We start from the raw sequence: 24,180 nt of genomic DNA, 5'->3' as shown, positions 1-24,180 counted from the left end.
AGTGCACTCAGGCAGCACCAGGATATTGTTCCAGGAAGAAACCGTGGAAACGTCGAGGGGCGCCGCCCTCGCTTCCACCGCGTCGTAGCTGTAACAGGGCAGCAAAACTGCCTTGTGGCTATCGCTTGTTTGTGTACCTGTGAGCAAAGTTGTGCTTGTGCAGGTGTAGGAGTCCCGAGGCGATGTCGCAGGCCATCCTCTGCAGAATCAAGGGCTCTGGGGTGATGGCGTCCGACGCCCTGCAGCTCCGCAGGTAACCTTTCACATCCCCCTGGACATGCATGGGAGCATGATTAACGCTTATGAAATCTGCTGTTCCATCTCTGACCAGCAGAGGGCAGTCCTCAATATGACATTGCAACTGTTACAAGCTCATTAGAATTACATGTTGTACGCTCCACGTGTTGTATCCTGCTACGACTGCGAAATGTAGGAGCCATAGTCTGGGAAGATCGCCAGACGTGTTACCGTTCTGTATTTTAATTGTGACCCCACTTGTTGCCTGATTTACCCACCAGCGGGCAGAACTCCATCACCAGCAGGTAGGGAGTGACCTCAGTGCACTGGGCCAAACACTGCAGAAGCGCTGGGTGCTGCAGAGCACTGATAAGAACAACACACACAACCAAGCAAGGGCACATTAAAAATGGAGGATTAAGATGTTTATTCGGTCTTAATACAGTGATTCTCAACATTTTATATCAAGGGCCCTGAAACGCATTAACCTGGGAAAAAATCTCAAGAACCCTTGAGAGGGGACACATAAGCTGAATCGCTTCCCACGATCCGTGGGTGAGCAATGGTACCAGGTGGAACGATTTAGAGTTTAATACAAAAACCAACAGCCTTAGGAAAAGATAACAAAATATATAATTCACACCAGTCTAGTGGTGAACTGCAGTGAGCACGAAACAAAGGGACGCAGCAAAAAATGCATGAAGAGAGGGAGGCAGCAAGTGAGAAAGGGAAATAAAGAGATCCACTGGGCACTGGAGAAATGACTGTGAGGGAGGGAGGGTGGGAGGTGGGTGGGGGCTCACCGGTAAGGCTGCGCCTCCTCCAAGAAGTGCATCTGGTCCTGCACGCTGGCACTGGCCTTCAGCTCCTTGACTACCACCTGGGTGGTGTTAAGGCCTGCATTCACCTCCCCCAGCAGGACCTGAGACAGCACCAACAGAGGCGCGCACACACACACACACACACACACACACACACACACACACACACACACACACAAAAAACAAAACAAAAACCCATGGGGGTGAATCAAGGGGGATGGGAGCGGGGTGCGTAAATGAGAAAGGGGCCAAGTTCACAACACGGGAAAAAAAAATTACATAAGGGGCGACAAAAAAAAAAAAAAAAAAGATGAAGTAGTTCAGTACAGAACAAGCAGAAGAAAGTACATGCAATTACAGACAAAAAAAAGTGGAAAGGAGTGTGAGCACAATTGTATGGTTTGGACACGGAGGAGGAAACGAACAAGAAAACGAGAGAGAGAGAACAAGAGCAAGAGCGATTTCAAAGCGTGGAATTAGAGGACTAGCGCGGGGAAACAGGTTCTCCTCCTTTGAGGATTTAATGTTTTGCAGGAGGATCGCTCAGGAGACGGCGACACCTCAAAGACGCAGGGATCAGGCATTTGACGAAAAACTGCGAAGAGACCTGGAGCTTATTCCGGCTCTGGTACGTTCCGTCTACTTCACGTCATGCCATCGAGAGGACGGGATTAGAAGCCCCCCGCCCCCATCCACCCAAAAAGGTCTAATAGTAAGGAAAAAAAAAAAGGCAATGGCGGGAGGGGTTCCTACCTTCCCGAACCAGCCATGGCCGATCTCTTTCAGGTAGAGGAGGCTGTGGCGGCCCAGGTCTGTGGATTTCATCAGTTGGACTGAGGAGAAAGGAGAAGAGAGAGAGAGAGCGACAGAGAGAGAATTAAGTTTGAAAAGCTCACTGCTTTAAGGCGCTGCATTAGTACGAGTCCAAGTCCAGCGGTTTCTAGGCCTGACATCGTCACCTCACAAGCACATGAACCTCATGCACCTCATCCACATCCGCGGCTGAAGACGTTAAAATCCATCGTCGACCCATTTTCGCCAATGTAATTGGACAGGCGATCTGGATTGGCATTAATCCTGTCCAAAGGGAGATCTCCGGATGTGCCAATGGACGTTACCCATGATCCACGACTCGACCGGTACAAACATGGCTTCTCGAAAGTCTGTTACGTTGAAGAGACTTGCAGGACAACTCTGCATGTCCGTCCGCCCGTCTGATTCTCGGTCTGTCTCCCTCCAGGCCGGCGGGTCGGCTGGTTCTGTCCTCTAAGTGCCTCGGGAGGGGGGGGGGTCGCCGTCAAGGTTCACCGGTGACCCGTGTCTCCCCCCCACCCTGCCCAACACCCTCCCGTTGTCTCGTACGGTCTCCGTCCCAGCTCGGTCAAACAGGACAGGAGTGACGGAAGCATCGCCCTCTATTTTGCCGTCTCTCTCTCTCCCCCTTCTCCTCCACCCACAGCATTCTAGTGGTAGAGGCACAGAGACAGTGTTGTGTGCAGCTGCCCCCCGCCCCCTTCTCCCTTCTCGTCCACACCAACACAAGTCCAGCCACTGTTGGGGAGGCCATCTTGGGCGCCCCTGCCATGTTCCGCAGACAATTTATTCCCTCGGCCCACTCACGCACCCAGACGCATGCACTGGCCCGAGGCAGAATCAGAGGTATTGTTTGGTGGCTCAGGCTGGATGGCACCAGTTGGGACCAGCGTGCGCACACTGGGGCCATTATCGACGCGGTCCGTGCCATACGGGGGGAGCCAATCCGTCATGATAACGACGGCCAACAATGGCTCCTGCCATGCTGTATTTCTCTACAGACGTCTAGTATCTGGATATTACCTTCCCAAATAGTTTCTCATCTAAAAGAGGGAAAAACAAAACAATCTAAAGTGGGCCGCATGAGGATCACTTAACAGCCAATATGCTAACTCAATTTCCACTCAACAGCACTGCCTGGGTCTCTAAGTGGTCTCAGCATCCATCTGAGGAATGTGTCTGGCTAAATGGCTGCCAGGCAGGAAGTCTTTAGCGAGGCCCACAGCACCTCAATCACTCTGGGCCTGGACTTCCTATTACCCTCTTCCAGTCGGGTGGATCCCAGTCCATTTTCTTTTGAGGCGTGGACAATCCCATTGTCTTAATTGAATTGTAATGTCTCACACTTCGTTATGTAACACGAATCAAATTCACCGCATGGAGCCCATTTCTAGGGAACTGTGTGTTATGGGTTGGAAGGAGTGTGATTTGATACTGTATTTTCACATCTATGCATGCTGTCTTCCTATGTGCTTTTGGTGGGATATACAGCATGCTGTATGTGTGTACATCCCCGTCGCGAGCCAACACCCAGCGCAGCTGCATCAGGGTGGGACCACTGTCGATGGTCATTCGGGAAAACCCCACCTCTCATACCGGATCTCAGTACACCATTTCCCCCTAACTCGAGCCATCTCTGACTGATTGCTCACCTAAGTCAGATTAAGAGACTGATAATGTCTGACGGGGGAGTGAAGCTTTAATGACGTGACACCTTCCAAGATAAAAAAAATCAGCAGTTAATTCAGATAGATTGATTTTGAACACACTCGCCCGCGTCCTTCCAACCCCCACGCCCATATCACTAAAAACACACACACACAAAAAACCCCCACAAACAACAGTTTTACGGGTGATGTCATTGGGCGAGGCTCTGCTTAGGCCCTACAGCGCCACGCCAACTGACCCCCGTTGCTACGCCAACACATATGGTTTTGGTTACCCGACGAAGTGAAAGATGTAAAGGGTTTTGTCCGACACTCAACAGCCAAGTTGCGTTTGCTATTTTCCCCACATTGCGACTGTTCATCTGACAATTCATCTGACATTCACGGGCCGCACCCTATTTGCCTCGCGCAGTTAGAAGAGAGCCTTGACATCCCCTTCCAGATTCAGCGTCGACACTTTGGTACGCTACTACTTTGGTGCTATACTTTACTACTACTACTTTGGTACTATAATTTACTCCCCTCCCTCCTCCTGAGCTGCTATGACCTATTAAGTCCGGCCACAGTGCCATGTTATGAGGTTATCAGGGCCCAATCTCCTGGCATCAGCCCCACTCACGTTGGCACACACAACAGAGACCATTGTAACACAGTGAGATAGAATGATAAGGGAGGGAGGGAGGGAGGGAGGGAGAAGAAGGGGGGGGCGGCAGAGGGATATTCTCATCGGGGTCCGCTGCATCGCATGCCTCACATACCAAGGAGCAGGAGTGTAGGCTGGGCCACTTGTTACGCAACAGGCAGATGTTTGTGTGCGAGCGAGAGCGAAGGACAGTGAAAGAAAGAGAGAGAGAGGGAAGGAGGGGGGGGGGGGGGGGGGGAGTGAGTGGTGAGAGAGTTCATTCTGTGGGGACCCGGGGTGATTTAGAATGGACTGTGGGATAAGGTGGAGGGGCCCGCCAGGGGCGTTGGTTTTTACTACACCCAACAGATGGACAGACTCCGCGCTCGGGGTGGGAGCAGAAACCGCAGTCCTAAGTCCTCGGTCTTACATTACCGACACACCCTCGACAGGAACTTCACCGTCCCGGTGCATTTACACTGTCCCTGCAAGGTTTGCGTCAGCCGCTACGGCCTGAAACGGAAGACGACGCCAAAAAAAGGGACATCTGAAACCATCGGAGGAACGCGTCTTTCCTGTCACCTGTTCCGCAAGTTACATCACCTGAAACTTCACCCCCCCCCCCCCCCCCCCCCAAAAAAAATGGTGCACGGTCTTAATCCTCTTCGATTAAGCCCGAAGATGTCAAAGAATTTCCGTGAGCACGAGTCCCGACTAGACTAAATTGAGCAAGAATATAAAGGAATTAGGTCAATGGAAGGAAAGCAAATTGAGCGTGGAGTCCGAGGGGACCTACCTGAGCGGGCGGGCTGTTTGGCCACGGGCAGGGAGACGTCGGTGAGCGGGAGGACGTACACTTCGGGGTCGCTGTGGGAGGACGGCGACGCCAGGATGGAAAGGCCCGCGTGGTACTCCTCCTCATCCACATTCTTAAACTCCTGCGACACACAGAGGAAGAAAAACAAAACAAACTGAAAAAACAACACATGAAAATCCTCCTCAAAGCCTGAATGAGTCGCTCGGTGTATTTATAACGAGTCACATAAGTCGGTCGCCGTTCACAATGCGGAACACGTGTAGATGCAGACGGTGGGCCGTGACCTCATCCCGCCTGTCAGTCCGGAGTACGTGGTCCCAGCCGACGCCAGGCTCCTGATTCCCAGCCGACGATACTGAGACTCAGTTCCTGGCGAGCCGAGAGCATTTCACGGGGCAAGGACCGAGGGAAAAGCCAAGCCGGCTCTCCCCGCCAAGTTCAACGCCCCACAGTGTCGCTGGAATGGGACAATGTAAACGTGGCTACTCGCATTTTCCCAGAAGCCACTGCAGCCAGAGGAATGCTCCGATAAGGGACGACCCCCTTTCATCCACGCCGGCTCAAAATGCGGACTAATCCGCTCCCCCGCTCAAATGTTTTCAAATAAAAGAACTCAATGATTTGGAATATTTATACACGGTTGAGCAGATGTTGTGAATGAGTGCCTCGTTATGATCACGGGTGCGGCGGCCGTCCGGTCCTCCAGTGGGGAGCGTGGCGTCGGGCAGCAGAGGGATCGATAGGTTGTCCAGACGTAGAGCAGCCCTGACGGATCAGCGTCGGATCTCGAGTCACAGGATGTTTCTCTCCTTTCGTTGTTAGCGGACCCCCCCCCCCCCCCACCCCCACCCCCCGGTACTAACTGGCCGCATCGCATTCAAAGCTGTTTTTAGCGACGCAAGTCATCAGCCCTCTGTCGTGGCGTAACGGTCGCTGTTGAAGTGCAGACGAAAAATTAATTATTGTCTCCATTATTATGGATTGAAGTTTAGTTCCGGCGGGTCCTGTGTTGCAGTGACTCCGCCGCGCCTTAAGTCTCAAGAATGTCAGAAATTCCAACGTCCCCATAAAACACGACCTCCAGTGGCTTTATTACTTAATTAGTTCTGAAATCGATGCCCGGGTCCTTTTTTTTTTTAACTAAGGCCCGTAGATTAGCTGGGAGAAGCTGCCGGAAAGATTCCTCACATCTTGTAAATGGAGTGACATACCGCGGGGGAGGGGTGGGGGTGGCTGAGAGCAGATGTCGGAATAAGGCGCACTTAAGATGGGAGCGCTGGGATCCGTGGGCTCCCCCGACGACGGAAAAATGTGACCCGCCTCGACCCTCTGCAACGCCCACTCGTTTAACACGCCAATGCAGAGGTCGCGCACACACACACACACACACACACACACACACACACACACACACACACACACACACACACACACACACACACACACACACACACACACACACACACACACACACACACACACGCGCATGCATGCACACACACACGTACGTACAGGTCACTTAAAGACTATGTGCATGCGCACCGTTCCTCTCCGTGATGCAGATCTTCACACAACCCGCCGCAATCACCCTCAACATGTGTTTTCACTCTCTGCCCCGTGAGATCGGGCCGCTCACGCACACTGTACCGCACAAGCGCGCGCGCACACACACACACACACAAACACACAAACAAACACACGGAAACAACATGTATAGGGACACCCAAATATATTTGTTTGAGACACGATTTTACACATTCATATCATTGACATTTGACTCCAAACATACAGTCAGACAAAACAGGTTTCACAGGAAACAATTCCCCCAAATCCCGTGATTATAAAACCTTTCATTTGTGGTCTTTCATTTTGAATAGGAATCAACTGAAATCATTGCTTTTCAAATAGGTTGAACGGCCGCGGCCAAGTCTCCCTTACCTGGTCTCACGGTCAGCAGGTGAGGATGACGTTGTGGCTCGTCCAATCGAGATGCGTTCTCACGCCCCATAGCCGCCACCCCGCCCCCCGCCCCCCAAAAAAGAAAAAAAAAAGAAATTGACCCTCTTGCACCATCGTGCCCGGCATGTCAACCTCTGCATTCCTCTGACACATTGTCAACCTCATCGCCATCGCCCTCCCTTTCTCTTTTTGTCCCTCTCGCTCTCCCACGCTCACTGCACGGATGCAGGGGCATGCCCAGGGCACGACCGGCAGATTCCTGCGGTGTTGGCCGGTCGAAGTTTTGCGGGCGGTAGAGAGGTAAAGGAAGTGGTGAGGGCGGCACCGTGCCAGAATGGCGGGCGCTGCAGGAGTCGGGGAGAGGAGCTGGGGGTCGGTGTGACGCCCGAAATAGGCCCCGCCGTGAGAATCTCATTGTCCGGGAGTCCGTCCGGAGAGCTCTGCGACGCCGACCGACCACCGGTGTCCCCTTGACTGCCGAGGACGGAGGGATGCGGGGAAAGAAAGAGGACCCGCCGGAGAGGAGGGGAGTGAGTTGTGGGGAGAGGGGACGGGGGGCAGGGCCAAAGCCCCTGTGTCTCCCTTATGAAACAGAGAGAGTCATTAAGTTCAAAAAGGGGGGGGGGGGGGGGGGGTACTGAGGAAAATGAGAGAACAGCCACCAAAAAAAAAAAAAAAGTGTAGCTGAGAAAAAAAAAAAGCGGGAGGGGATGGGTCTTCACATTTTCTGCTCATGACATCACTCTCCCCATTCTTTCTCTTTTCCTCTCTCTCGCGCGCCTTCTCAAAGTTGAGAGAACATCTGTCTGGCAGTCACCCCTTCCCCTGAAGAACTTGGAGCGTGTGTGTGTGTGTGTGTGTGTGTGTGTGTGCGCGTGTGCGCGCGCACACTAGGGAAGGGAGATAGAAAGCAACAGGATTTGAATCATCAGGGAACATGGCTGATGATACTGTCCTCACAGAGAATGGATAGAAATTCAATTCAGTGCCACAAAACTCTTATTATTAGGAAAGTGGAACTACTGTATAGGTGCTACCTTCTTGTTTTCCCATTTGAACACACGCTCTCTCTTAACATAAACAGTACACAATACTGGCTACATGGTGGACAAATCACTCTACTCCGCCGCGGATATTCCTTTCTGGAATCCTCTCTTCCTGTCCTGCTCTCAGAGAGGCGTGTGCATGTGCGTGTGTGTGTGACAGACTCCAGATGGGGCCCCAGCGCTGGATGCACCGTGGGGCTCTGGGACGTGCCCTTCCTCACGCCCTCGCGCCCCCTCTCTTCCTCCTCCTCTTCCTCTGGCCCCTCGCTCCGACACACCCTGACACGGCCGAGACGGGTGGTCCGACTCCGCCAAAGACACAAACCAGACACACACACACACACACACACACACACACACACACACACACACACACACACACACACACATTTCATTCTCTGCAGAAAGACAACTACTGAACATATGGACCTCAATATACAGACACACAAACCTACAGGGAGAAATTGTATTTGGGAAACAACTTCCTACTATAACACACACACACACACACACACACACACACACACACACACACACACACACACACACACACACACACACACACACACACACACACCCAGAGCATAACCAGATAAGATACACAGCCATCTGCAGATCCCAGGGCCGGCTTCACATTTCACTGGGAGCACAGCTGGGTTGCAGTCAGACGGATTGTACAGTCATGTTAAAGACACATTCTTCTAATCGCTCATTCAAACACATCCAAACCGAAGCGACATAAAAAAAAAAAAAAAAAAAAAAGTGAGAGTGAAAGAGTAGATACACACAACACAACACATCACTCCAAAGTCACTTCTATCCAAGACACCGCTGACTCTTGTCAAGCCTGTTGGGTAACCCTCATTTCATGAAGGGTTCCTATTTTGACAAAAGTACAGTAATACAGGGTGTTACAGGCATGATGTGTATTGTTGCTTGCGGGGTTGTATTTTGAATTCAAAAGCAATGTGTGTTTTTGTAAATGTATGTATGTTTTGAGAGAGAGAGAGAGAGAGAGAGAGAGAGAGAGAGAGAGAGAGAGAGAGAGAGAGAGAGAGAGAGAGAGAGAGAGAGAGAGAGAGAGAGAGAGAGAGAGAGAGAGAGAGAGAGAGAGAGAGAGAGAGAGAGAGAGAGAGAGAGAGAGAGAGAGAGAGAGAGAGAGAGAGAGAGAGAGAGAGAATTCAAAAGCAATGTGTGTTTTTGTAAATGATGTGTGTTTTGTCATGTATGTCATTGCTGCTGCAACACTGGAATAATATAGTAATAAAGCACTTACTTAATAAAGAATATAATAAAGTGCCTTTATCTTATCTTAATACAGAGTGCAGAGTGTCTCCTCTTTTAATCTGAACTCTGCCACTTGTGTCGGAAATTCACGTCCACCAAGAATTCGCAAGCTCCAACACAGAGATAAACAAGCAAGAGCCGATACGCATTTGGGCAAAGAATCTTGCCGCAGTACAGAATATACTCGTTCCTCCCAAGTTGGTATAAACGCTGACACACATTTGTGCCTGCATGAACACATCCACACACACAGCTGTAATAAACCATTTCAGGAAGGCCTTTTTTTTTTTAATGGAGGGTTGCACCAGTGGGATAAGTAAGCTGTGAGATAAAGTTGTCGGCCTTCCCGAAAAACACCCTCTTCCATATTTCTCTGTCCTTTAGCGTTGGTTCGTGTCAACCATCTGCAAATCTCAAGAGGCTGCGCCGAACACAATGGACGTCCTAACTAGAGCCCTTGACTGGAATGCTTTTCTGGTCGGAATATGCCAATGCAGGAGCGTTCCTGGTGGTTTTAACTGGTAACGGATGCGTACCATCCAGGCAAAGAGCCTGCAGTGACTCGGGTTGAAACCCAGCTTGTTGTCATTTGCTGCATGTGTGTCCCTCTCTCGACCCTCCCCCCCCCCCCATTCACTGTCTCTCTCCGCTGCTCTCTACGAAAAAAAACCAAAAAAAAAAACAATGCAGGTACAGAGGATTCTCGGTCCAAATATCCATCAGCACTTAAGGCCCTTTTGTGGGAGCCGCCAAAGCACGAAAACAACACGATTTTCTGCAGCCGTCGAGATGCAGACGAACCTGATGCATTTTCATTCTCATCTTGCGGTGCGGTGTTAAATGTCCGCTCACCTTGAAGCCGGCGTTGCCCTTCTTGCAGCACAGGCAGGTTAGCATGAGAAAGACGATGGTGAAGAGGCCCGAGAAGGAAATGGCCACCACGGCCAGGGAGGACGTCCACGGGAGCTGGCTCAGCGGGACGCCATCTGCGGAAGAGAGACAAGGTGGTCAACGGGAGGCTCTACGCCTGGAGCCCCGACCACTAGAGGGCGTGAATTTGTGCGGAGTTATATTTTTCATAAAAAAAACAGTTTTCCTTTGTGACTCCAGCGATCGGCGCGGCGCTTCGCCCCCATCCCATAAGTACCCCAATAATTAGGATGAGGAAAAACACCGCCCTTAGAGAACGTACGGGGCGGACACAGACATGGTGGGTGGAGGAGAGTAGTGTCGGCGTGCGGGACTTTAGCGATGAAAATGTCGGCTCATTTTAGAGATTTCGGCTACAGGGCTTGTGACTCACAGATATTTTTTCATTCTTATCCTGCAACACAACAGACCAAAAGTAGTTTGTCGTCCGAGTTTAATACATAAATCAACCTGGTGAATCAGCAAAAGTAACAATAAACTTGTATCACGGCTCTGCAAGGATTATCAAAACCTAGTCTGATAAATGACATTATTATACCGCGCAATATGGGGGGTTGTTATTTTAATCAGATATGATGAAATATTGTAATTGATATTGTATAAAATTACCCATAATCACTGATAAAATGATAAAATATATTCCTCCATGTCTAGTCCTAAAACAGACATATTTTTCCATCAAGTCAGGAGGAGACAAGCAGGCTTCGTAAGACTCAGTGGCTCAAAGCGCTAAGCTGCTGTTGGAGGTCTTCAGGGTTCAAGGGATTGAGGGTTCGATGCTGGGTGATCTTCGAAAGCCGACAACACAAGTGCTCCTTTGAAAGCGTCCGGCGACCAGGGCTGAACGGGAAGGCGGCGTGACGGGTCAGACGCTGCCGGCTCACACAACCAAGTCTTTGTGGACTCCGTGGCGCAAAGGTCTACGTCCTCGTATGAGAACTTCAGCGTCGGAGGACCTGAGGGTTCAATGCCCGGTTTACCTCTTTAACGCCGGCAACACAAGTGCGCCTTTAAAAGTGCCCGGAGACCAGGGCTGAGTGTGAAGGTGACCCGGTGGCTTGATGGTGTTGTGATTGCTTGCCAAGAACTTGTCTGTGGCTGGTTTGACTCCCTCTCTGCCCCGGTAGCTGGATCGCAACTATGACAAATCCTGCTGTGGCGGGTCTGGGGGGGCACTTGGGGCCCCCCCAGCCTCTGGGAATGATGGCACCAGGGGGTCTTCTGAGAGGAAGTGGTGTGTGGCTGAAGTTTTGGAGCAGTAGGCACAAGATAAGTCATGCCAACAGATGTTTGTTATTGTCAACATCCACCCAGTTCAGGTTTTTCCTCTATTCCCCTTGTTTATCATCAATTCTGTTACACGCACTACATTCATGATGCACATACACCAAGTTAAAACACGCGATAACGACACTTTGCTTTGGTATCATATACTGTAGCACCATTGGATAAGTGCACACATTTTGTTTGACATGGTAACGTTCTCCCTTACTTTTAGTTCCAAACTACCTCTGCTGTTGGAGATCCATTTAGTTCCACCTCATGGGGGTGTCCATTTTTTATAAAATTTAACATTAATCGCTTTTATAGACAAATGTTTTTTTGTATTTATTCAGTTTAGTGTAGTAAGTTATATTTAGCGCTAAATTATTTTGTTGTGATATATTTTACAACAACGTGATTTTGCTAACATCCCAGCTTCATAGTGGAGATTTGTTGATGTTGGTGCATTCACAGCCACACAGCAGAAGGATGCAGGTACGGTATGTCAGGTTAAATAACTATATAACTGGACATAACGAGGACATGGGCAGCTATAAGACACAGTGGTGGAGATGATATTTATGAATAATTAAGGTGTTTTTTACAGACATGATGTGAAATACACTGGAATAAACATGTTTAGTAATGCATGTTTAGAAATACCTCTACACACACACCTCCCTTGGCACAAAGTAAAAAAAATGTATTATATATATATATATATATATATATAATATATATATATATATATATATATATATATATATATATATGAATCAAACAGGCCTTCAGGCACAAAGTAATATTTGGAAAATGCCATGAGATTATAATTGATTTGAATTTTAATTGATTTTGGGTTTTTTTGCTTGGAACACAATTTGCTAATGTGATGGTCTAATTGTGAACCCCAATTTCTTCACGCTACAATGTCAAAGACAAAGTCCTGGTTCACACTAGTTACTCTTTTTCCATCACCTTTAAAAATCATAAAAGAATGCATAGAAATCTGTTGATCTGCCCCTTCATGCTAGAATATAGAAAAGCGCTTAATTCCCATAATGCTTCGAAAGCCAAAAAAAACACTTATATTTTTTCAGATGTGGCTGTTTTGCTGGAAATTCAAATGAACTCGGGCGTGAGGAGCATCTGTGTTTATCAAATCTCACCAACAATCTGTTATATCTCACTCAGTTTGGGGATTTCATGACGCCGATTACAACCCGGTTACCGCGGAAACAGTGTTGAACAGCCTTGAGCAGTATAAATCTCTCTTGTGGATCCCTGCAGACAACAGAAAAGCACCACCCCTAACCCCCCCACACACACACACGCACACACAACCACTTCTGATTCCAGTCCATGCTGATCCTCTGAAAGCTGGTATGAATGGTGCAGAATATCTGGCTTTTAGTATAATTGGACAGAGAGGGAGAGAGAGAGAGCACTGACACCACTGCAAAGAGAGGGAAGGCAGAAGGAAAATGCAAAAAATTAACCTTGCCGCTGCCAATATGAAGATTGTTTTCCACAGAATTCCTCCGTCACACCGGGGGAGGCCAGCGCTTGTAACTACGGAGCTATAGCTCTCGACAAATCAGCTAAAAACCCTTCAGTGTGAGCGGTTGCCCTCTGTTTTCCTTGAGATCTAGATTTAATTACGTTCAATTTGGCGAGGGGGGGGGGGGGGATTAGAGACTTCCACCTTTGTTTGTGTCGTGGTTCAAAAAATATAAATAAAAACGACTCGGCGGGCGCGCTGACAGCCACGCGTCCACGTGCCCGCCAGATGAAAACAAAAGCATTTAAGCCGGGCAAATACGCCGCTCATTAAAGGCTCCGCTCCAAGCCGTCGCTTCTGGTGCGCCATTTATTTTTTATGAGCTTCTATTGCGGGAAAAGGAGAACGCGGGCGCCGTCGAGGGAGGGAGAAGGGGCGAGCAGAAAGAGGGCCCGACGGAGAAGGGGAGGGGAGAAAAAGACGGCGAGAGCGAGGAGACGGGAGGCTTAATATCAAATTTTGTACCTGGCTTTCTCCGGGGGAAGAAAAAAGGGGTAACGTGGAAGCGGAAAAGCCCCCGTACGGCACTTAAGTGAGCGAGCTTGCACCGGATGAGAGCAGAGAGGAGGACCAGAGAGAGAGAGGAGGATGAGAGGAAGGGAGGAGGAGGGTGGGGAGGCAGGAGGAGAGGACGCAGAGGAGAGGAGGTGAGGAAAGAAGAACGGGGGAGAGTATAGTAGAGGAGAGGGGAGGGGAAGAGAGGAGGAAAAGGAGGGAAAGAGAGGAGAGGGGAGGGGGGGAGGGGGAGGAGAAAAAAGAGGTCTCAACCAAGCACCAAAGCGGCAAAGCTGGCAACCTGTTTTCCAGCAGTTGACGTCTCTCTCTCTCTCTCTCTAATCCATCACCGGCTGGAACGGGCCGCTTCAGCAATCAATCAGGTAACGACACCCCTGCGCAGGCACACACTCCAGCACATTCTCTTCAAGAGGAGGAAGCCCACGCAAACGGACTCGTTCGTCTTAACGAAGCGAACTTTCCCAATTCGCTGTAATGAGTACCAGACCCAAAAGAGACAAATGACCGCACATGACCAGATCTATGGTGGAGTGAGAAGACCGGTAATCATTCTTTCCTCATAGATATATATATATATATATATATATATGTGTATATATATAAATATATATATATTTTTTTCCCCGGTTCTGCAGCTCCGCCGAGGTGCATCTGAGAAACGAGCGCTGATCCTCGCCGAGCTGATCCTCAGGGGCGGCAGCCATTTTTAGCCGCTCCGAGGCAGCGAGCTGAGACGTACATTCTGATGACTAAATGATTAAAAGGAGAGCGAGAGAGAGGGGAAGGAGGGCGGGGGGGGGGGATTGGTGCAACCCTACATACACCAGCGCTGCAACAAAACAATCCCCTCGGGAAAATATTCTCAGCACTCAACGGAGAAATGCAACTAGCAGCTGGAAAGAACAAAAATAAAAAATGGGGAAAAAAAACAAAAATCCTAAACCCATCTGCCCCCCCAAAAAAGAGGCGTTGAGGCGTTTCGCCACTCTCCGTTATGCAAGTATGGCCGAAAAGTAGGACTCGACTTCCCCCACACAGGGCCTGAAGAAGATGGTGGAAAAAAAACGCGGAGATATACGGAGCTGCAGCTTAAGATGAAAGCTCATTAAACTGCACACGACAGGCATCAGGCTGCAACACTAAGTCGTACGCGTGATCACATCTCGGGCAATCTGTGCATCAGATAACAGGAGAATAAAGACGTTTATTGACACAAATTGACACCGTGGGCTTCTACAGTAATTAGAGGAAGGCCGGGGCTTGCCGTCATTTTGCAAATTTCCCATAATTTTGCTAATGGTCAATTCTGAGAGTCCATGGGTTGGAAACACTGGTTGAATCATCCGTTGCGCACTGAACTTTGAGGGAACGATGGCTCATCCCGAGCGAGCAATCCCTGCGGCTGTTTACGTCACAACATTACAACGTCTTAAAATACACTATTTGTACGCAATGATGCGGGCACTGCTGTGCAACACTGTTACAACGTGTGTATAAAAGCTTGCACTTGCAAGTCTGACCCAAATTGCATGGGATCATTTTACATCTCACATCCATATATTTTATCCGAAAGCCGAACAGAACCACACTTAGGAGAAGAATCTTTATTTGCCGCACGGCACCACACACCACAACACACGCACTCATGTGGTGACGGAAGAGATGTGTGAGTCACCGTGAGAAAAGCTCGACGTACGGGAAGGGAGACTCTTGACTGGCAGGCAGGCTGAACACCAGGGTTTGGGATTGGGGCAGCGCTGTGCTGACACGGCCCCTGACCAGACCTTTTAAAGCGAACCTCGTGAGAGCATAATAATCGTGAGAGTCTGTTAAAATGCTCCTGATCAAATAAAAGAAGAGAGCAAAGAGAACAAAAAAAAACAAACAAACACAACCGCAACTACACTGCAGCCAGATATGGTCCCTCATCCCACCCTTTGGAGCCCTCAAACCCTCGAAACGCCCCACTGCCGGATGGGTGAGAAAATAACGTTTTTTGTTACGACGCCCAGAGGAGAGAGTGCGCTAAAAGAAAAACAAAATCTGGATTTTGTGGAAAGTTTACTTCCTTATCGGTCAACAATTCAATACTTTGGAGTTGCTCCAACTCGCACTCTCATCAGCACTGTCCGACTTTTGCAATCCATCTGCATGGGCGTGACGGAGACACAGAATTGCATTATGCCCTTTTTTGTTATTTTTTATTTTTAACGATAAATCCCTAGATTTAGTGAGACTAGGGACAGTCGCCGCCGCCGCCGCCGCCACCCCTGTTCACGGTCAGACACTGTTGGGAGCGGCGCAGGGGAGCAGCCAGTTTACACCGTCAGCCTAATTCGGGGTGTCAGGTTGTTGAAGCATCACAGGGGTGACATCACTGCGCTGTCAGGTGAGTGATCCCAGTTTGACCTGCAGAACGGAGGACGACTACAGCCGGTGACAGGGGAGGGGAGAGACAAAAACAGCACTGGCAAAAGCGCTGAGGGACGGTGTACACTGTGTGTGTGTGTGTGTGTGTGTGCGTGCGTGTGTGCGTCTGGCGTGTGACAAAGGCGGAATTGCTCAGAGCACGAGAATGTCGGAGTGTCGGAAATGTCGAATGCTGGCTGTAGGAAATGCTGGCTCTGTGAAAATAAACCCTTACACACACAAACACAAGCCTCTTCCTCCCAGTTCACCTGGACGCTCCTCCTGTCAGGGATGAGACAGAGGAGAATATAGAACCACCACAGCACAAAGAAGCTTTTCAGTACTATACAATACTAATACAATACTTACAATACTGTTCATATTGTGTCGACAGGTGAGATGGAGTGCAACACAGAATCTATTACTTATAGACACTTGCATTGGCAATACAGGTCAGTTACATAAAATAACTGTACTGTTGTGTGTATGTGATTCTGAGAGCAGGAAGCTAAATAAATGAATAAATTCAACAGGTTTCCATGGTAACTGCTCCCCTCATCTCATTCACTCATTCACGTGCCCTCCGATGGCTTGCGCATATCTCCCTATCCCTGTTCATTTACAATAAAATCATGAGCTGAGCTGAGTCTCTGCGTCAAAAAGGAATTGGTAGACTTTGAATTTCACATTTGACTTGTGCTGCGGATTAATGTCGTCCGACATCGAAAGACCTTCGAAATAAAACAGCGCAACGCTGATCTCCCATCGCTCCCATCGCTCCCACTGCTCCTGGCGACGTCATTCGCGTCACACGCTCCCTCGCGCCCTCACACGGCGAGTATAAACCTGGCTTTACAGAATGCGACTTGCCCATCCTACAAGAAAGCCCCTCATGAAAGCTCCTTTCCTGGGGAGAACAGTCTCACTACTAAGACTAATTACGAGACCTGGTTATTAAAAAAAAAAAACATTCATCAAAGAAGCTAGAACATTCTACGGAATTACTGTCGCCTCAAAGGGAGGAAAAAACAAGCAATCGCTCATTTCATCGGTGATGAAAGCAGGGATGTTCCTCGACGACAACAAGCATCTTTCACGAGTGACACTCCTCAGTTATTGCAGAGAACACGTTTTCCCATGCAAGCTATAGACGAGACGCCTCTAATTTGACCGACGAAACTCCTGCATTCAAGACAAGGAGACCTCCCAAGGATGAATTATTAGATCATAGTTCCATTCGATTTCCATTTTATCTAATACATATATATATATATATATATATATATATATATATATATATATATATATATATATATATATATCGCCAAAACCTTTGAGGGTCTTCAGATTATCCGAAGGAATTAGACTACGCCCCGGCAGGGGTGGGACCCCCCACCACCAGTCAACCTGTCGTTCCCAGCCCGCTCAAGGGGTCAAAGTTTGGTCAAAGTTACAGTATAGTTAATATTATTGCCATGACAACTTTAATCGGATCACTGTATCTCCCCAGAAATGCTGTTCAGCGACCAGTAGCATAAAAACGACGGACTGGATTTGATATTCAAACCATGTGGTACTTGGGAGTCGGCTACCATCCAGCCTTATAAGCAGCCAGCCCACGTACTCCGACCCAATTAGACGGGAAGCTGTAATTCAGAGCTGCAAAACACGGAACACGGAGCGTGCCTCCCTAGAGCGTCGTTCAAAAGTACAGAATATAATCCCTGAAGCAGTCCCACTGCGTGTTTCCTGCTCAAAGAGCCTGTTTGTTCTTGGTGTTTGTGCACTTGTGTATGAATCCAGAACGCACCTGACATCCGACCGCCTCTTCCAACAGAGCTGTGGCTTCTCCCAGCGGGGGTGGGGGGGGGATTACCATATCTTCCGTATCTACGGTACGGGGATTCCAACCTGCAACCTGCCAGTACCGGTTTCACCACCCCGGGAGTCTAATCGCCTGCTGTCATCACCCGGTATGTCTGGATTGAGTTCCGGGCAACGATACCGCCGGCCGCACTATTTCGCAGCTCGTCAGGGGAGGCAGATGGTGAATATGTAGCATGCAAGATAAACAGTAAGTATGCACCGTGGAGCGCAAAACCTCCCAAACACAGCTGGAGTCAGCAGCTCTGGGATATTTGCTCGTGCTTATCTGCTGTGGGCATTCGACTGAAGTGTTTGTAGTTTGCAGACAAGCTCAAGTACAATAGGGTGCATTGGCCCACAAAGCGTGTGTGTGTGTGTGTGTGTGTGTGTGTGTGTGTGTGTTTTGAGTGTGTATAGATGTGTATGCGCACATATGTATACGTTGGGAGAGCAATTGCCGCGCGTGGGTGGCTTTACATCACACATAGCGGCAACGTGATTCATCATTTCTCCCATGACGCACCGGGTTCCCTGCAGGACAGGGGGGGATTCACTCATAGTTGTCCCAAGGGTTTCTGCAGGTTTCAGCAAGTTACATTTAAGGCATTTTAAGGCCATTATGAATGCAATCCAAGACGTATTTCAGTATATAAAGAAATACAGAGGATATGAAGGAAAAGTCCCACAGGTGTGAAATATACTTGTGGTGGTGGTGGCCGACGACGGGGGGAATGACCGACACGAAAGACGGTTTTCCGAGTTCCCGTGAACGCAGCATCACTTCCTGCCTTGGAGCGCTTTCAACCGGAGAACTGTGTCCACGTCTTCTAACGTAATACAAGAGTCCACTGGTTAATCGATTGCAGATGGCGTCATTCTTTTGGACGGATAAAAAAATTTAAATATAAAATACTAAAATCATACTAAAATACCCAAATTCGCACAATTTTTAAGACCTATCTTAATCATATGTATATATATATATATATAGTAAAGTGAAGTGAAATTATCTTTATCGTGCATGAAGAGTGTTGCTAGGGAAGAGGTGTGAAAATTCAAATAGTAGATGATTGTAGAAGTGTTCTCATGTTGAGCCTCGCTTCCACCACAGGAACTTTCCCCAGGAATGAGGAGCCTTTGGAGGAACCCAGGGGCGCATTCACAAAAGGATTGCGCGGGTTTTGCGGGTTCGCTTAAAGCTGTGCAAATGCGGCAAAAAGAAATTGTGTAATTCTAGAAGGTAAAATGCACCGCTAACTGCGTTGCCGAGCCAATTGCGTCTCAGTGCAGCGGTGCTATTGGCATGTATGTAAATGAGGTATTATGCAAACATTTGCCCGCAAAATTGGTGATGCTTTTGATGCAAATGAAGTCAAGGCAACATTAAAAGAAAGTCCAATTCACCAGCACTAATAGCCACACGCAGTTAGAGTGAAATGATTACCATCTGCAGAGAGCTTGTGCATTGGGCATTTATAAGAGATGTCACGCCCAGACTTTCCAAGATCTGTAAATTATATTTTGACATTATGATTATAATAATTGTTACTGCCACGGCATCTGAAGGCAGCAGTGCGTGTTGGTTTTCAAAACTCAACTTGTTGAAAATATTTTTTTGCACAACAAACGGGTCCATATTCCTATTGAACTCAAAAGATTAAAAAAATAAACATCCAACAGTTATAGGGCATAGCGATAAAGTGGTCAAAATTGACATTAAACCACAGCCTTGGTGCGACACTGCTGCTGCAGTGACAAAGATTGAGGACCATGGACAGCTCCGCTCAAAGTCCTTCTTTTTTTATTATTGGATGCAATGACAGCTGAGTCATGAAAAAGAGATGAATAAAGTTCCCCGACATGTCGTTCTGGAAAATACATGAGAAAAAAACGACAACAAAAAAGAATGAAAAATAGCCCTGTGTTTTGATAATAAACCTCGTAATTCCGATGCGGGGGCAGGCCCCGAGTTTAGAGGCCCTAGCCCCCAGAGTCTGGCCACTGCCCCCGATCCAAGGCTGCGCCGCTTCGGCCCGGGACCTATTTTGTGGACGTTGAGACGGAGCAGATAGCGGTTGCGATTGATGCGCAATTTATGGTGCTTTCTTTGTGAATTCGCCCCTCAGTGCGGACATTACCCCGTGGCCGCAAAGGCCCCTGCTCGGGGGGGGGGGGCTAGTACTTTTCAAAAGTACAGAAACTTTTGGGGGCGGGGCTTGCAGCGCTGAACATATCTGATTGGCCGAGTACTCACCAACACGACGCCTTCTGCAGTACTCGCATATCCGAAACACACATTAGTGCCAAAAAAAAACCGTTGATGTAGTCTACAATGACATTATTCACAATTGTGATTTAGTTGATATATTCACTTCTTACCATTCTTGTAGTGCTTGATTTGTAAATCAGGTGATGCTCGGAACTCTGGTCTTGCTCGGCTGAGTCCGCATGCATATAGCAACAGTATGAGGCGTTTGAGCCTCGAGGTGAAAAACTGTTGTCCTAAGTAAAGCCGTTAAATGGCGGTTGATATTCACCATCATGCCGAAGACAAGACATGAGCTATGTATATATATATATATATATATATATATATATATATATATATATATATATATATATATATATATATATATATATATGAGCTAGATTTATCTTTTAGCCCTGCAGCGAGTGGAGTGCTTATTTGGTAGATGGCTTAAATAAATAAAGAACATTATTCAAGATGTTAACTGGAGAACAGTATTCAGCTCAGTCCCGCGTCCTGGTAACAGGGTTGCGGCGGTTATGCCGCTCACGCTCGGCCGAGTCTAACGAAGTACAACGCAGACCTCCAGGCTTTATTTAAATGCGTGAGCCCGTTCTGTTTCCGCGCATCCGTATGTAATGAGAGTAATTCAGTGAAAAACTCAGTGGTGGAAAAAGTACTCGCATCCCGTACTCAGGTTGAAGCATAAATACCTGAGGAAAACAGTACTCTGGCAAAGCAAAAGCCCTCCATTCAACGTTCTACACAAGTAAATGCCTACAAATAACCTACCTAACCTAAAAATGTACTTCAGAGATCAGAGCAAAAGTATTGAGTCCCTGGAGTAACTGAAGGGCATGTGACAGGCATGCACATGGAGCCTTTCTACACACACACACACACACACACACACACACACACACTGACACATACTGACACAGTGCTGTTTTGATGAATCATGACCAAAAATTAGGCCTCAATGGAGCAGAGCCATGACCTGCCGTTGCACATCACAAGCTGGGAACCGTCGTTTTCAGGTGCTCCTCCGTGCACGCTCAGTTTCCAACCTTTTTTTTTTTTTTTTTACTGCTTTATTTCCAGTCAGTCAGTTTCTCTCTCCACGTCTCTCGCCCTCTGTGCAAAGGCAGCCGCCCCCCCCTCCCCTCCCCTCCCCCACCCCACCCAACACTCTTTTACGTTGAAAGGCAACTGGGGCAGAAGAAGTTCCTTCCCCTTTTCCAGGTTTCTATTCCTGCACATCTCGGCTATCGGTTATGTCATCGGTCCGATCGGCGGCGGCGCGTTAACAGCCCGGACGGCGCCTCACGGGAGCGGGCCCCCCGTCGCAGATGGAGAGCTGTGACTACAGCACCACAGCAGGGTGACTACGAACCCCTTCACAGGGTCGCACATATATACACTCGGACCCCACTCACACCGATGAGGAATTTCAGGGTCTCCAATGGGGTCTCACGTAGCCTAACCTGGAAGTCTTTGGCGGCGGGAGTGAACACGCAAACCCCACACTGTTTCGGGTTCGGAGATGGGGAATCAATCTCCGGCGCGGCGGAATGACAGCGGTACCCGCCGCACCACCGCGGAAAGTGGAAAATAATACAAAACGGAAACAAAAAGAAAAAACACGAGAACAACGGTCTGCCGCTGACTGAACACAACCAGGGGACGTGGGAGCCGCGAAGTGTTTCTAAGCACCGTTGCCATGGAGACGCGTCGTACGTATCAGGTTCCTCTCGTTTCGAATGCGCGGCTCAAGACATAAAAAGATAAATTGCTGCGAGGTCAAAGGTGTAACGTGTTTGGAGCTCTCAAATGGGATGCGTCGGAGGGGAAGAAAAGGTGCCGTTTTTTTTTAGCGGCAGGGAGCTTTAATTCTTTCATCATATTATCTGTAAAGAGAGAGAGAGAGAGAGAGAGACAGAGAGAGATGTAAAAGGGTGTGAACTGCACGAACAAATGATATGAATCTGTGCGCCTCTGAGCATGTTTGTGTAAAGAAACTCCACAAATAGGCCTAGATGGTGTGCAGTTTCTATATATATATATATATATATATATATATATATATATATATATACAGATATATACATATACAGTACATATATAGAAAGAGAAAGAGAGAGAGAGTGAGAGAGAGAGTGGGTGGCGAGCGAGTGAGGATGGAGGCAGAGTGAGTGAGAGGACTGTAAATAAAACCATGACTGGATCTCGACTGGCTGCGACCAGAGCACACTGATCCAGGGAGGGGGATTGGATTGGATTGGATTAGGGCTCATGTGTGATCAGGAAGCAGCAGTGCAAGTGGGAGAGGAAAAAACCTCCAAGTGGAGGAAATGATTGGTCTCAAGCACACACACACACACACACACACACACACACACACACACACACACACACACACACACACACACACACACACACACACAGTCTCTCTGAATACGTCCACACAGTAAAGTTAGTCGATTATAGGGGTTCCAGTTCAGGGATAAGGGATGTTGTTGTTCATATTCTCATTTTCCATTGGTGGTAGTCATTTTCTCATCCTGTGTGCAGCCACACACACACACACACACACACACACACACACACACACACACACACACACACACACACACACACACACACACACACACACACACACACACACACACACACACACGCACACACACACACACACACACACACACACACACACTCCCCTCTCGCTCTGTAGACATGCATTACTGCTGCTGAATGCATGCATATGGACTCATCCCACCGGCCCCATCGTACCCGCAGTAGATGACATGACTTCACATGTACACTGTGTGTTCTGCCCACGTGCAACCAGACTTTCCTGACCACCCCACAAAAAAAACTAAGCACCAGATTCCAGTGTTGTCCGGCGTGCGTGGGAGGTGTCCCATCAGGCCGCTTATCCAACAACAACAAAAAACTGACAGGTCCAGGTTGGACATCCCGTGTACTTTGTTGATATATTTGCTTTTGTTGTTGTTGGAATTATCCGCAATGCCTCGCACAGACGGGGGACATCTGGGTTGCCATGGCAAACGGGTTTTGCCGAAGAGCATCTGCTGCTCCGCAGCTTTACAAAAGTCCCAACAACATCTGACGCCGTAGTGGTCCTGGTATCAGCCAGCCTTTGTCAACAGACAGAGGTCCAAGGTGATTGGAGGCTATAAAGTCAAAACAAACATACTGTAGTGTCATTGTCAAATGAGGCAGTTCCCTAAAATAGTATTTGATATTGGCATGTGTTTTTGTTCTCATTCCATGCAGTTGCAAGTGCTCTCTTCACACCTTTAGTGCAATGACATAGCAGATGGGTGAAATCTGGCATGAGACAACAGAGACATTGCTAGAACACACCCATCACACTCTTTTTCAACCTGTCACCATATGAATTTTCCTACGGTGAGGATGAAACCGGTACCATCGGGTACGATAAGCCGGTTAAAATGTAAAGCTAATACTATGCGCACAACAGCCAGTTTGCCATGTGGCTTTGCACCCTTCAGACTATTTTCCTCTCTTCTCTCCACTCTCGCGCTTCTGACACCCCGCCCCCCACAACTTCCACTCACTCTGCACCAAAGAGAGCCTGACTTCCCGCGCACTAATTCCCGGCCCCCGTCAGCGGCGGTAGGTTGAATCCCCCCGCCCCCCCCCCCCCTAAATCAGGGCTTTAACAGTCCACTCAGACAGCGCAGCGCCGAGAGCCTCCGCGGCACAGTTTCATTCACACCGTGCTGAGAGATGAAGAGCGAGATAAATGACTGCAGATAGACGGACGGACGGACGGACGGACGGACAGACGGATAGATGAATGGAGGACAGATGGAACACGACAATTTATCAACAGGGAAGCAATCTTTCAACCTCGAAATAGGCTTCTGTGTGGACCAAAGAGCAGACACGTCCCCGCGGTCTCAAGTGCCCACCTTGTGGAAACCCTTCAAATTGGAAAGTGAAAGTAAATAACTAACCAAGCTACAGAATTGATTGTTTCAGATGACTTTCATAAGGAAATCAGCGGAAGCATTTGTGTGATTTGCAGTCGGTTGAGTGTTGAAAGGAGAGCTATTTAGACATAACTTGTTCAT

At 48.5% G+C, this 24,180-nt stretch overlaps 1 protein-coding gene across 1 annotated transcript in view; it reads right to left on the bottom strand.

Moving 5' to 3' along the window:
- Positions 1-24,180, bottom strand: part of aatkb (apoptosis-associated tyrosine kinase b) — a gene marked incomplete at its 5' end in the record, with an annotated part of 48,752 nt that overhangs the window by 10,532 nt on the left and 14,040 nt on the right. The window contains 7 exons of the mRNA XM_080021232.1: positions 138-271; positions 516-603; positions 1,041-1,159; positions 1,812-1,891; positions 4,957-5,098; positions 5,262-5,312; positions 10,122-10,255. Of these exons, the coding sequence (XP_079877358.1) occupies positions 138-271; positions 516-603; positions 1,041-1,159; positions 1,812-1,891; positions 4,957-5,098; positions 5,262-5,312; positions 10,122-10,255 (748 nt within the window). The remainder of the gene's footprint in view (positions 1-137; positions 272-515; positions 604-1,040; positions 1,160-1,811; positions 1,892-4,956; positions 5,099-5,261; positions 5,313-10,121; positions 10,256-24,180) is intronic.

This window comes from Zeus faber (assembly GCF_960531495.2).
Source record: "Zeus faber genome assembly, chromosome: 20".
In the NCBI taxonomy this organism is placed as follows: Eukaryota; Metazoa; Chordata; class Actinopteri; order Zeiformes; family Zeidae; genus Zeus; species Zeus faber.
The sequence above is the reverse complement of the archived record's forward strand: the minus strand, read 5'-3'. Positions and strand labels throughout refer to the sequence as shown.